General features: G+C 38.0%; 1 protein-coding gene across 1 annotated transcript; it reads right to left on the minus strand.

Annotated features, from left to right (window-relative positions):
- Positions 1-1,930: 1,930 nt before the first annotated feature.
- On the minus strand, positions 1,931-14,590 carry LOC142367201 (major histocompatibility complex class I-related protein 1-like). Its single transcript, XM_075449158.1, has 8 exons — positions 14,450-14,590; positions 12,557-12,817; positions 4,515-4,793; positions 4,096-4,395; positions 3,379-3,489; positions 3,128-3,145; positions 2,946-2,992; positions 1,931-2,800 (listed from the first exon to the last, which is right to left on the minus strand). The coding sequence occupies exons 1-8, from the start codon at positions 14,499-14,501 to the stop codon at positions 2,759-2,761; spliced, it is 1,110 nt and encodes a 369-aa protein (XP_075305273.1). The 5' UTR covers positions 14,502-14,590; the 3' UTR covers positions 1,931-2,758.
- Positions 14,591-15,842: the final 1,252 nt, after the last annotated feature.

Genomic DNA, 15,842 nt, shown 5'->3' on the forward strand with positions numbered 1-15,842 from the left:
ATTTCAAATGTGTTTGAACAATGTTCTTGCAAAAAAAGATTTGATAAATAAATACAGATCTTAAAAGCATAAATGATCTGTGTAAATATTATTTCTCTGTTGTTAAAAGGACTCGAAATTGAAACGGTAGGACTTGGGACTTATCAGGCTTGACTCGGGACTTGAGGGCAAAGACTTGAGACTAACTTGTGACTTGGTCCCACCTCTGGCATGGTGTGACTGTGATTGACCAGCAAATTCGCCTGACCTGAACCCCATAGCGACTCGATGGGCTGTAGTCAAGAGGAAGATGAGACCCCAAACCCAACGATGCAGATGACCTGAAGCCGCTATCAAAGCAACCTGAGCTTCCATTACACCTCAGCAGCGCCACAGGCTGATCGCCTCAGTGTCACGCTGCATCGCTGCAGTAATTCATGCAAAAGGAGCCCCAACCAAGAGTTGGGTGCATAGAGATGATCATACTGTCCAGCAGCCTGACATTTCTGTTTAAAATATCCCTTTTTTAATTGATCTTGTGTAATATTCTCATTTGAATTAGAATATTGAATTTGGGCTTTTCATGATCTTTAAGCAATAATTGTCAAAACTACACGAAATAAAAGCCTGAAATATTTCACTCTGTAATGAATCTATATAATATGAGTTTCACTTTCTGAAATCAGTGACAAAAATTTTTCATTATAATTCTAATTTTTGCAGCTGTACTTGTATGTGCGGCTTGATTTTAGTTATCCTGCCCAAATAAAGTCAATAAAATCAGTTTATTAATAGCTTTAAGAGCCTCAGACTTGAAAATAACAAACAGCATGGATGTAGGATATGTATTTCTGGAAGGACTGTCATCTTAATGAGGTTAATTCTACCTAAAAATGATACAGGAAGGTTCTTCTATTGTGTTAAATTTCCTTTAGTGTTTCTTATTAAACTAGGAATATCTTCTGCATAAAGCTGAGCAAGTTTGGGAGCAATTTTAACTCCCAGATATCCAAATCCTGTTGGGCCCCAGCGAAATGTCATTATTTCAGACCTTAAATCCAGATATTGATCCAAAGCCTTTCATACAATCAATCAGCAATGGTAATGACTCTGCTGGTTCTGTTAGTGTCAGGATATAATTTGCATATAACAAAACTATGTTCATCTGTTCCAGTTGATAATCCTTGAATATGTGGGATTTGTCCAATAACCACAGCTAAAGCTTCGATGGTGAGAGCAAACAGAAGAGGGGACGATGGGCTTCCCTCCTTAAGCTGAAGGGAGCAGAAAAGAGATAATTTGATATATACAACAGTTTAATCCTTCCCAAGAAATTAGTCCAAAACCAAATATTTTCATCACTTCAAACAAATATTCCCAATCAGTTCTATCAAAGGCCTTTTCAGCGTGCGGGGAAACATCTGCCCCGGGATTTTTATTAGAGCTAAAATAGTGAATTATGTCAAATACACATCCCGTGTTGAAACCTGTCTGATCTGCATCCACAATGGAAGGCAACATCAGTTCCAATCTCAGCGCTGGTATTTCTGATAATATCTCATCATCCACGCAGAGCAGGCTTGGGTTTTTATCTTTTTCTCCTTTCAGCACTTAAAACAGCTCCACCGGGAAGCCTTCTGCCCTCGGACATTTGTCCGATTGGAGCTGAGATGGATGTTTTTATTTCTACCTGTGAAATGGAAGCTTCAAGAAGTTTCAGATTCTGACAATTAAGGGAAATTTAAATCTAACCTAAAACCTCTTCTAAAAAAGGATGAAATTGGGTGAGATGCTTTAAAAATGACTTCCCATAAATGAACAGCTTCACTGCTTCCTGACAAGTGGAAAATACCTCTGATAAGATTATTCTTAAAAAGATCCTTTTATGTTATGAAAGATCTTTGGGCTTCAAAAAATTAAGACACTTCAACAGTTTCTTTCCTTTTAAAGAACTTTATTAATTTTCAAACCCCTCAATACATCTTCTAGTATAAATCTGGAATGCTTTACTATGTATTATGCCGTCATTAATCCCAAACACAAACTATAATAACAGAAGATACAACAGGAGCTTTGAAAAGAAGCTTTGAGATAAATTAAAAGAAACAACCTCTTTATTCTAAAGAACCCAAAGATTATAAAATACCTTTTAGTTTAAATCAATATTGTATGTACAAACACATGATTGAGATTTTCAAATTGGGAACAAAAGAGCAAAAAACTTCAAATATATTTAAACCCCAACAAACAGCAGTAAAGATCTGAGACAAATCAGACAAACTGGCATCTTACAAGTTCATCTGATCTTAATTGTTTCAAGGATTTGTTCAAATTAAAAGGTGAATCATCTACAGAAGTGTTTATATTTAATGGTCTCCTGTTTTAATAAAGACACAACAAACATGGCCCAGCTGAAGTGAACAGTGTCCAGAAGCATCTGCTGACACAGCTGATTCTCCAGCTATGATTGACTTAAGAAAGATTTACCTACAGAGTAAAACTCATGCTGGCTCTGACTTCCACACATTTAACAAACAGAGCTGCATTTAGCAGAAGTCACAAAAAAAAAAAAAAAAAAAAAGTCAATGAACAAGAATGAAAAGTGGATCTAAGAAAACAGTAAAAATGCTGATCAGCGACAAACTATCAGAAATCGTCTTTTAGGAGTGAATTTTTGCAAATTTTACTGTTTGATTTCCACTGAAAACTTTGCTTTTGCTCATTTTTTAATTAGAAGCAGAGACCTCAGAAACAGAATGATTTATTTTCGTTGGCACGTTCAACAGTTGGCGCCCATCATCGTCTGCTTTTCGTTGTCCTCCTGTGAAGAAAAGGTCAACAGAAATATTGAACTCACCATTTCTCAAACGACGCAGTTTTTATTTCAAACATCAAACGACAGCAACATATTTTAAATGCGATTTCACCTGGAACAATACAACAGTATAACGTACTGATGTACTCACTTTCTTGGAGTCTGGATCTTCATGAGAAGAGGATGAAGTGTCAGAAGCTGCAAAGCAAAACAATTTCACATGAAAAGGATATTCATGTTTTAATATAAATGATGCTGCCAGATTGCTCTGATTGATCTTAAAAATGCGTTATTTAAAACTCATTTTATCAAAATATTATTAAAAATACTCACTGTTGGTTCGTTTAAACCCTGAAACAGAAAAAATGCATTTGAGAAAATTAATTTGAGGAAATTAATTTAAGGACATTACAATAGAATCAGCCTAAAAATAACAACTTTTAACCATCTGCAATATAAAAAAGTCTAATTTCACACAGTACTGACTCAGAGATGTAGTTAAAAAGGCAACAACAGCCAACACGAGGATATGTCATATACATTTAAAACTGACTTCCTGATGGAAGAACATCTTTCTTCCTCACCATGATTTCCTTTTTTCCAGTAGACGACTCCACCAACAACAACACCTGCCAGGACAAGTATTCCCACAAGAACTCCAACAACAGCAGCAACGGGGAAACCTGAACCTGAACCTGAAACAAAATTATTCATTCAGTTGAATCACAGGCTCATTAGATTATGGACTGGATGCAAGGAAATAATGTATGTATAAATATAAATTTCAAATAAAAGTTTTGTTCACTTCACTTTCACCTGACACAAGTTTAAATTGTAAACAAACAACAAAGCAGCTAATCATAAAATATCCAAAGTGAACAAGGTAAAAGAAACTTAATCTCAATCTGGAAAATAGCAAAAATAAAACACAAGTTATGGCAAAAAATCTGAATTAATGAAGAGAGTAAGAATAGGCCACCTGAATTTGAACAAGTTATTACTTAAAAGATTATTAATACAATAATATTAAAATAAAGAAATATGCAGAGGTGAATAAAACTTTAAGAGTGTTGAGTAATTAGTGCAGTTTCTGAGGGACATGAAGGATGAGCGGTGCTGAGGTTTCCTGCTGCTTTTATACCGAGGAAACTACTCACTGAAGACTGAGAGATCAGCGAGAACAAACTGTGTCATGATCAGGCCGCTCTGCAGAGAAAGTGTGCTGAACAAGAAAAAACCCAGCAGAATATAGATAAATGATGTTTTAATGAGAGTTCAGTGTCATTGTATTCCATTCTTACCGTTACCCCTGACTTTTCTTTTCTCCAGTTTGGTGATGAGGTCGTCTTTGACACCAGAGAGCTGAAACACACATTCGTACCTCCCCCACTCTTCAGGTGTGTCTGATGAAAGTTTCAGGTCAGCGCTCATCTGGAAGGTTCCATCATTGTTGGGGAGGACCTCTCCTTTGTCCACACCCTCATGAATCTCATCTCCATCTTTCCTCCAGAACAGATCAGCTCCGTTAGGATAGAAACCTGTAGCATGGCAGCTGACTGGAGAGGAGGCAGACTTCTGGAGGAGAGACACTGAGGGGAGCTCTGAGGAGGAAAGAGACAGACTAACAAGTTTAATATAATATAAGATAATATAATATAAGATATAGAGGAGGCTGATGATCACAGTATCCATTTCACTAAAACAGGTGATGTGATTTTACCTGTTCGCTGGAGAGAGCTCTTCCCATAGGCCACATACTTCTTCAGCCACTCAGGACAGATCTGGGCATGGTAACTGATCCAGTAGTCAGTATAAGCCCTGTCTTTGTCCCACTTGTGTTTGGTGATGACACCTTGTTGTTTTGGAGCGACCCATGAGGCTGTTTTTAAGTCAAATGTTACCAAGTCGTCACCATCATAACCATACTGATTAAATCCTTTAACCTCTTCGGTCTCATCGTCCCACTCACATCCATACATTTTTTGGTATAAGTGGATACCTGAAAGAAAGAGAGAGAGATAGTAGAGAAAATCTATGTAAGATCCAGGACGGTGACTTTTTATTCAGCTAAGAAGGTCTGACTGAGCTTCACTTACTGAGGAGGTGCCCTGACAATCAGATGCAAGTTAAACCCGATCCTGAACATAACATCCCATCCTCTGAAACTCTACAGAGAACTGATCATTTAACAAATATCCTCTTCCTGTGAAACATCACCGACTACAGACTGTTCTGAGTTTTATCCAGGAGCCGTCACTGATGGAGTTTCAATCCAATGTTTGATCACAAGGCTTCGCTGGTTAACAATAAATCTTTTTAATTCTAATTATTTAATAAATGATTAACTGTTTTAAAAATGTCAGAAAAAAAGTTAAAAGAAACAAATTACTCACCATTTAAAAAAATTTAAAAACCAGGACCCAGGAAATGTTTAACTTTTACACAACAAAGTGATGATTTGACAAACAAAACTGATTTTCTGCAGGATATCAGTGAACAGAGTGACTGCTTAAACACTACATCTATTTCTTAGAGCAAAGTTGATCAGATCTTATCCAGTTTTGTTACATTATGGACGTGCTGTGCCTCAATACAGAAAAGTCATGTGGAGTGAACCTCTGATGAATACGATATAGTGTAGCTCACCTTTAAAAATTATGAAAAAGGCAAACTCCTACGATGCGGCCGCTTAGTCTGTAAAACTTGTTTGTTTTTCAGGGTTTATATGTGTTGATAATAGGAATATTGAGGATTATTGACATAGTTTCAGTTACAATCTATATTTGTGCAGGTGGAAACCCACAATGTTCTTTTAGTTGTTTTTAAAAATGTTTTAGATGGACAGAGATTTGTGTCAGGAAATATTTAAGTCAACACCTTTAGAATCAGTTTGTAAAAATCCTGCTGGCATTTATAGAATAAGCAACTATGAATATTGAGTTTTTAATGATGAAGTCCCGCTGAATTCAAATGGTGTCTGAAATGATTCAGCGGCTGTCTGTCCACTAATGAGTACTTTATATAACCAACACTATAAAGGGATGAGAGTAAAAAGTGAACAATCCAAACACAGTCAGAGATGTTCAGAGAGGAGACGCCCCGATGAAGAGTCACTTCCTGTGTCTGTGTCACATGGTTTACCCCGACTGACACGCCCCTTTAGGTGACCAGCAGCAGGTCCTGAAGGGCCGTGCATACCCTCGCAGCAGTGTGTCGCAGTGAGCTTGTCGCAGGTATGACGCAGTTATTTTTGATTTATGCCCAATTTTGAAGCGCGGTCTGCGCTATGTTAATCCCACGCCACAACGCAAGAGGTACAATCACGAACAAGCTGGGATTGTGGGTGTGGTGGGTGGCGTGTTTCTCTTCCGGTTACGGAGGTCATTCAACAACAATGGCGACTGGACGAATGCGCACTTTGATTGAGATGCAGCTGATCGATCAAGAAATAGAAGAAATATTGCTACTACTGGAGCTGGCAGAGAGGCGAAAGAATTGTCACAGTTAGCGTCACCATTAGCCGGTTAGCAAACCGGAAATACGCATAGTGTAGAGTGGATGTAGAGTTGACCAATCAGAGGCCTCCTTTCTCTCCTCCCTGCGGCGATATCTGCGGCGCTGTCTGCGGTGAGTTACAATTTTGCGGAGGTGCACCAGAGTGTCTGCGTAGGGGGGGGGGCATGTCTGCGTTAACTGCGACACACACGCAGATGACCTGGTTTCCGACCATAAACCGCCCTTGAGTCTGTTCATTCTAATGGAGACGTGAGCATGAACACAGATTCTGATCATTTCTTTCACCCGCAGTTTCTGAAAGAAACGTTGGACCCATTTTAAACAAGACAAACATCTTCTGAAGATTCTGACACTAAACTGATATTTTCCAGACCAACGAATCAGGAGAAAATTTACTTTGTTTGAGGCTGAAATCTGACAACACAAAATCCTCTGAGTAAAAGTTTTAATATATGACCCAAATATAACCTACACACAAGTGTATTATGATATGTACTCCTTATGCAACTTATCTTTTATTGATAAAATCATACAATACTCATCTAAATGTAATTTTATCCATCCAGGCTGCGTCTGAAACACTTAAGCCACGCCCACTTTGGAGACCAGAACTCTTATTATTATTTTGTAATCTTAGTGGAGCTTGAAATACGCCATCTTGTTGGTATAAAGGCTCCTTGAGTTTTATGGGATTGTGATGTCAGCAGAAGTGAAGAAAACAAGGCATTGTGGGTATTACAGACATCAGAAGTGTTGTAGTAACAGAAGGTGGAACAGGGAAGTTTTATCAAGTTAAAACTATGGAGAATAACCACTTCCTCTGAGTTAAACTGATGAAATACCTCCAACACCTGTGAGGCTCTCATTATTAGTTATTATTTCACATTTCTTATCATACGTCTGATACGTGGCTACCTACAGTTAGCTTATCAGCTGAAGACACTGAGTTAAATCTGCACTCTGGTCTGTTAACCGTCATGATTTTTACTCTTGATCTTCCATCTGTGAGTTTCTCCTCCTTTAGTTCCTCTCTGATGTTTCTGTGCGCTCACAGTTACTGTAAAGACTTCCCGCAGCTGAACAAAGACGCCTGTTCGCTAACCTGCCGACTGCTACCCAGAATGCAGTGCGCTCATGGCGTAGTTGCCCGTTCTCTGTAAAGCAGCTGAATCTAAAACGCTGCTGAACATGATGTGTTTTCATGCTGTTGGTAAAGACTTTCAGCCACACTGAGTCGCCTCATCAGAGGAAAACATGATGAAATATTTTCTTCTTCCTCTTCAGCTCAGACAATAAAAACTGTTGCTGAAGGTTGGACAGACGGTCTGAGCTGCTTAAAGCCGCCATCAGTCCTCTCCATCATCAGCTATAACATCAGTGCATTCTAATGAACACACAGTTCAGCTGCTCTCACTGAATTATTTTCCTGTTTCTGCTGTCAGACGACTGAATGAGCAGAAATCTGACCGAGGCTCATAAATGTGAACGTTCCCCGCTAACCAGACAAACTGTGACTCCTGCACTGTGGTGCTGAGACGCTCCTTAAATCACTGTTTTACGATCATGAAGGACAAAGTGGACATAAAAGCAGCTTGATAACAGCAGCTGTGCTGTGTGCTGACAGAGAGGCTTAAAGAGGAGCTGCAGCACAGAAACTGAACCCTGTCTGAGCAGACTGAACACACTGTTACTGTGTTTTCCACATTTATTTCATCCAGTCTGGAAAATGGGAAGGAAAACCTCTAAAAATGCTGCTTTAGTGTGGATTTACTGTTTGTTTTAACTGCTGAGCTTCACTGTTAACACACACTTGATGTAGTTTTACTTTCTTGTAGCTACCGGATGACGTGTTTTTCATTTTTTTTTTACTGTTTTCAGGAACTAAGAGGAGGATCATGTCTCCATCTCTTCATCCTCCCACAGCAGCAGCAGTCCAACTCTAACCTGTCAACATGAACTAAAACGTGTCCCACTGAAAACTTTAAATCATGTCCTCGTCTCATTCTGAGAGTCAGAGAACAGACTGCGAAGAAAAGCTGTGTTTTTAATGAACGTACAGAATAACAGGACAGGAGTTCGATTTTCCTGCTTCGCTGAACATTTATGATCCGCGATCAGATCAGCGTTTGTGTTCATTCACTCGTCTGACAGCAGAGACAGAAAAATAACTGAATGAGAGCAGTTAAACAGTGAGTGTGAACGTGAACACACAGTGTAGGTGATGATGGAGAGCAGCAGAGGACTGAACTGAGCTTTAACCAGATCAGACTGTCTGTCAAGCTGCTCCACACATGTCGGCTGTCAGCTACAGTTTTTATATTTCTCAACTAAAAAGGAACAAGAACACATTTGGACATTTGTCACTCTGATTGGGTGTTTCAGTTTGGTTGGAGATCTTTACCAAATCAGCCTGAAAACACAGAGTGTTAAACAGTGTTTTCAGATTCAGCTGGTTGAGCCTGCAGGAAGTGAGCTAACAAGCTAGTTAGCGTTAGCTCACAGTAAAAGTCAGAAACTTAGAGAACAGTCACATATTTTCCTTAAAGGTTTTCTAATGTCAGCAGTGAGGTTTCATGTATCAGAGATGGAAACAGAAGTGGAAACACCTTAACTCTCATCTTTCGGTGAGAGCTGCTGGCTGAATGCTAACAGCATCAGAGGTCTGTGGTCACTTCCCAGAGCTGCCTGCAGGAAGTGACTGACAGCTCATCTGACCAATAGGAGAGCAGCAGAGAGAAGCCCCGCCCCTGAAACATCCCTCTGATTTAAGAACAAACTCGCAAACAGGACGTAGGAGCTGTGATCTGAGATTAGGATTTCTTTTCATTTTAACCTGTAAATCATCATAATTAAACTTAAATAAATTTGAGCTGCAGTTGATGTTGAACGGTTCGTGGCACCACATTTCTTTACTTCTTATTCACAGACTAAATTAACTTTATACCACTTTTGTTACACGTTTAGGGAACAAACTAATTTTTCCCCTCGTTGTTGCTCGTCCAGTTACAATATTTTCATTAATCTACTTTGATGATGATCGTCAAAGTCACCGATCTTTAATGTTCTGTGAAGCAACGAGGAAATAACTGACGAACCTTTTCTGAATCATTGTGTGATTTTAACAATGAACAGGCTGATCTGTTAACTGTGAGATAAAGATCGATCCTGTATGAGACATCTTCCACTGTATCCAGTCAGGCAGGTTAATTAAAACACTCGTGTTATATGAGGACCCGTCAGACGCAGCCTGGGTCTCCTTTATGGCCCTGATCTCCAGTTTAACTAACAAGGCTCTAATATTCCTCTATCAGCTGTGTGCTGTTAAACTGATATAATATCTACGACTACAAGGTTTCTACTGTGAAGTTATTCTGAGGCAGCTCACTGTCGGCAGCTCCGCAGAGTTATTCTGATTTAATAAAGTGGAGTTAATAATGTTTCTGATTCACATTTATTTTTTCACTTCTTTTAAAAATATTCCTTCAGATTTGTTTCTGTAGTGAATGGAAACCCAGCTGCTGTGCATCAGGACAGAGTTTATTTAATCTAATCTGTGTTCTCCTACACATTATGGATTATTTCATTTATTTCATAAATACTGCTTATACAGTATTTTACTGTAAAACTTCAAGAAACTAAAGAAAATTAAATAAATTAAAGCCTGAAGATGAATTTTTAAACTGATTCTTTCTTCTTTTCAACCAACAAGTTGTTCATTTAACTTTAATCACATTAAACAGAGAAAACAGTGAAATGTTCATATCTGGGAAACAGAAACCAGGAAATGTTTCATGTTTCGTGTGACGGAAGAGTTTAATGATTATCTGATTGGGAATATTTATGGTTTTATGATCAGTTCACTGCTGACTAATAATTTCAGCTCTGTGTGTGTTTATTACTCCACTGACACGCTGCCGTTAAACAAAGTCAAACTGATCCAAACTGTCGTCCAACTCTGTGTTTATCATCGATGAACAAAGTGTGATCCGAACAGTAGAGTTAATGTAATGCAGCCTGTAGTTGGTGGAGTTTAATTTGTGTTCATAAAGACTGTAAAGGACCTGAAACATGTGAAATATGTCAGTGAGCTACGGGGTGAAACATAAAGAAATGTTACTTTTCTAACAGATCCCAGCTGGTATGGTCTGTCTTTAGGTGTGTGTTTGCTGAATCTGTCAGGAGTTGAGTCAGACTTGTTGGATAGTTTCCTGCTGGGCGTTACTTCTGCTCACATTTAAAAGATGGTCCGTGTCGGTGCTGTTACAGGCTTCTCTCTCACTCTTACTGTCTTGTAGTTGGTATTTTGGTATCAGCCTCAGCTGAACAGCAGCAGGAAAGCTTCTCCAGCCACGTGCACACAATGACGTGCAGCAACGTGGACGTTATTTTGGTTAAAAAGGAGCGACAGAGTGAATAACTGATTAAAGAGTGAGGCGGTGTGAAATCATTTTATATAACTGCTCTAACTGCTATGAAACCTTTGAGGTTTGAGTTGTTTAAGTTGGATAAAATTCTCTGTTCTGGCGGCCGTGTTCTGAGTAGCTGTTAGCTTAGCTCCACGTCAGAATTCCTCCCTGATTCTCCAAAACGAGTCCTCGATATAACCAACACTGTGAAATGGATGAGAGAGAAAAGTGAACAATCCAAACACAGTCAGAGATGTTCAGAGAGGAGACGCCCCGATGAAGAGTCACTTCCTGTGTCTGTGTCACATGGTTTACCCCGACTGACACGCCCCTTTAGGAGACCAGCAGCAGGTCCTGAGTCTGTTCATTCTAATGGAGACGTGAGCATGAACACAGATTCTGATCATTTCTTTCACCCCACAGTCTCTGAGAGAAACGTTGGATCATTTAAAACAAGACAAACATCTTCTGAAGATGCTGACACCAACGATTCAGGAGAAAATTTACTTTGTTTGAGGCTGAAATCTGACAACACAAAAACCTCTTAGTAAAAGCTTTAATATATGACCCAAATATAACTGAGATACATGATGATTTTAATATTCATTCCTTATTTTCTACTCTGATTAGGTGTTTCAGTTTGGTTGCAGATCTTTACCAAATCAGCCTGAAAACACAGAGTGTTAAACAGTGTTTTCAGATTCAGCTGGTTGAGCCTGCAGAAAGTGACTGACAGCTCATCCGACCAATAGGAGCGCAGCAGAGAGAAGCCCCGCCCCTGAAACATCCCTCTGTATACTGTAACATTGAACTCCTGGTTCAAAAAAGAGGAAATAAAAATCTGTGCCTGAAAAACTAAACATGAGAGAAACAAACCTAACTAAAGGAAATACATGCTGTGATTAAATATTAAAATAACATTTCTTTAGTTTCAGATTTGAGCCTTTTTGACGTATTAATTGACACCAAATGTCACTTGTTGCTGTTTATGGATATAAGATGTTTTGTGATCTCTCATTTCTTTGTTCTTCTATTAATAAATAAATAAAAGGTGGTTTTATCTTGACCTACTTAGTAAAAGTAGTAATACGTCAGTAAATAGGGAGAAAAAAAGTTCTTAATAATTTATTTCAACTGGTACTGAAGACGGTCAAATTTTCAGATGAAACATCTAAAAATCTAAAATATTCGTAAATTACAAACACGAGCCTATAAATATTTGGCATTTTTTCCAAATTAAATACTTAATTAATTATTAAATCATCAAAATAGCTGATAAATAACATTTGGTTCATTTTCTAATCAAATAATCAACAGTTTAAATATTGTATAACTTCATCTTTACAAAAGCACATAAATTAAAGTTGTTCTTGTCATCTTGTCCGTAGTTGAAAGGTTAATTTATTTTAGGACGGGTAAAATATGAGTGTTTGACCATTTAGATCTGATCTGAAAATACATTTTACATTAAAGTAAGTTAATAAAATACTTTTTGTGTTTTTAATCGAGGACACAATTAAAACTTTTGTCTGTCCTGCTCCAAATTTTAAGGAACCAGGATGTAGAGTTCCTGCCTTGTTGTGAAACTGTTTCCAGTCCAGATGAAACAATGTGGTGAAACTCTGCTCGTTGCTCCAAACTGCACAGAAACACTGCATCAGTGCAGTTTAACAGGTGAGATGTGTGTGTTCAGTCTGACTGTGTGAAAAGGCTTCGTACAAGAGAAGAAACACTAAAACCATCAGAACTCACGATGTGTGTGCATGTGTGTGTGTTTCATACGTTGCAACAAACAACAACACAAAACACACAAACAACAGACGGCGGAACAGAAACAAACCTCCAGTTTGGTTGAAGCGCTGCTTCAAAATGTCAATGCCGGCTTTGAAGGTCTGCTGGGCACCCATGCAGTTTCCAGTGTTCCTCTCCCAGTACTGTGGATCTGCTGCCTCGTTCACCCAGTCCTGTTTGGGCACTGCTCTCCTGGTGTTGCTGTCGTAGTGAAACATCTGAACTTCATCAACCAGTCCAACAACAACAAACTCAGGGAAGTTCGGGACTTGTGAGGACCCAGTGTAGAAATACTTCAGGGAATGAGTCACTGTAAAAAAACAACAAAAAAAACCTGTGATTTCATGTTTCAGAATTTTACAGTATATATATAATATATATATATGTGTGTGTGTGTGTGTGTGTGTGTCTATAAAATGTATTTTACAATAACTTCTCCAACGTGGGTTAAAAAGTGGGTTATCTTGCACATTTTATTGTGATTAGAATTTTTCATACAACACAATGATAAAATTATTGGATATTTCTCTTCTTTTGCTTCCTTTTATGTGAACACAGCATTAAATGACACAGTTAATCACTTTGTTACTCGTTAATGATTTCTGAGAGATATACTGACAGAATTAGAGTTTCTAGTTAACTTCAAACATATTTGGACTTTTCTGAAGAATAATTTCTTGTTACGTATACTGATACCAAACTGAACCCAACCTTGATTTAATCACCAAATTATTGATCTAGATATAAAACAATGTTCATATTTTTAAGTGATAGCTTTCAGGGTTGTGTAATTAGACAACACGAGTAAATCAAACTCTACATTTATCTAATCCTAACAATGTGCAACTGTGGTCAAATAAGAAAACATTTAAATTCATTAGAGAACGATGTTACAGCCCATCTTTACCAAGAAGGAAGCTGATTTCCTCTGGGAGGTCACAGTGTCTTTGAAAACAACTCTATAGATGTGAAATGTGTTTAACAGGAACAAAAATATAAATGTGGCAGCCTCCTATGGACAGGTTTTCATACTGTGGAAATGTCTATAATTATTAGTGACGTAATCAATTAACTTCTAAACTGAACAGAAAATGATGATTTTAAGTTACAAACCATATTTACAATTATCAACCGATGAGATTTGATGAGAAAAGAGTAATTTTATTCTCGCGTTCATCCGTTTCTATCTCCCTTTTATCTTTGTTTACAGCCATGTACAGTGAGGTGGACCCAGAGCGCCATTTCGATGCCATCTTGAACCATTTCCGAGTCGGACACCAGCAAATGATCATCAAATGAATATTGAGTAAATTTATATTTGAGCAAACAGGCACCTCTATCAATATCCATAGAAATAATCAGATACATACCATTTCCTTGTTTTTCTAATTTCAACTGTAAAGTTTGATAAATTAGGACCTAAAGATATGAGCATAACAGATTTTATAGCCTAAACTTTTAGGATAATTGATTTGTTTTATAATTGTTTCGTGGGCGGTTGTAGCTCAGGAGGAAGAGCAGTCGCCCACCAATCGGAAGGTCGGTGGTTCGACTCCGGCTTCCACGGGCTACATGTCGAAGTATCCTTGGGCAAGACACTGAACCCCACGTTGCCTACCGATAAAATCTGTTGGTGTATGAATGGTTGTGTGAATGATTATAAAGCACGTAGTGTGTATAGATGTAGACGTGCTGTATGAGTGTGTGCGAATGGGTGAATGTGGCATGTAGTGTTAGAAGCGCTTTGAGTGGTCAGTTAGACTAGAAAAGCGCTGTACAGTCCATTTACCATTTTGTTTTAATCAGCTGTTTAATATGCAAAGGTTTTCAAAAACTAGTCGGTTTGACACAATTAACGGAAACGTCTGTATGATCTTTCTCTAGTTATATATGTATCAAAATTATTAGAATATAAATAATAAAATAAAACTCCTAAACTCACCAGCGGCCGCGCTGTGTATTCCAAGGAGGAAGAAGAAGATAAAACTCTTCATGTTGTCCGTCAATATCAGAACTTCAATCAGCTTGTGCGCTTCGTTGTCCAACACCAGCCTCTCTGTGTTTTCACAGCAGAGTCAGAGCTAAAGTCGGAGAAAGGAGGGATAAAACAGAGAGAAGTCAACACCTACACTCTGTCTGAGCCAATAGGAATTTACAATGAGCCTCAACGTCACTTAAATCTGGGTCAAACTGACCAACATAGGTTTTATTGACGAAAGTGAAACTAAAATCCGTTTTTTTCAGCCTTTTTGTAACCAGATGGAGAAACTTATGGGTTTCATCTGTAAAGCCCACCTTTCTTCTTATAACAGGAGTGTTTAATCTTTGCTTCTTTCACCTTCTGTGTTAGATTTATTTCAGATTAATGGGATCTAAAGTGCAGAAATGTTGTTTTCTCAGGGGTCACCAGTCCCTCTAAGCTGAACATTAACCTGTGCAGCTGATGATATCTTTGTGTTTGATGATGGCTGATGTGAGGAGACTGAAAACAGTTCAAATCATCAACAGATAAAGTTGTGTTTTGCTTCATGTCACAGTGACTCTCTGAGGTGAGGTGCTCCCTCCTGTGGTTCAAACTTTCAGTTCACTTTCTGTGTTTGGAGTCTAAAAAGTGTTGTTTCAGTTGTTTCTGCTCAAGATAGAGATCATACAGCAGCCTCACTTTAGTTTTACTACTGATATTACAAAAAGATCACATTTCTACCATGAAAGAGAATGAAACAGCTTGTTAAACACAAACAGTTCTGTCAAACAGGCTAAATGCAGCTGAGGAGCCATGTGCACTGAAACCTGCCTGAAGGGAAATTTAACACCAGAGTGGATGTTTCAACACTTGATGCTGTTTTAAGTTTTCCTTCTGATTGGAACTGTTAATATTTCTGAATTATTAACTCCTTAATGGACTTTATATGTATGATAAAATTCAGGTTTAAATGTTTTTAAAACATTGTAAAAATCATATTTTTATACAAACAAAAGTAGAACTGTATGTGTTGCATCTGATTTTAATTCAAATCTCATTTTCTGATGTTTATTTTCTTGACACTGAAGCTCGGACCAGAAAAAGACACTTCCTGGTCATTGCTGATAAGCACCATGGTCTAAATCAGCTGCATAAATAAAATGTGTATCTACTATTAAACTGCTTGGAAGGGCGTCATTGTAAGGACATGCTGTATTCTGAAATCATCATACCTTTAAAATATCCAATATATTTATGAAAAATGTTTCCTTTATGAAGCAATAAGACTAAAATAAACAATAAATAAATGTAAAAAATATTTGCTTTTCATTTTATAAAACCACCAATGTTTATTTTCCTTCACTTAAAAAAT

Source organism: Odontesthes bonariensis, chromosome 18 (assembly GCF_027942865.1).
Source record: "Odontesthes bonariensis isolate fOdoBon6 chromosome 18, fOdoBon6.hap1, whole genome shotgun sequence".
In the NCBI taxonomy this organism is placed as follows: Eukaryota; Metazoa; Chordata; class Actinopteri; order Atheriniformes; family Atherinopsidae; genus Odontesthes; species Odontesthes bonariensis.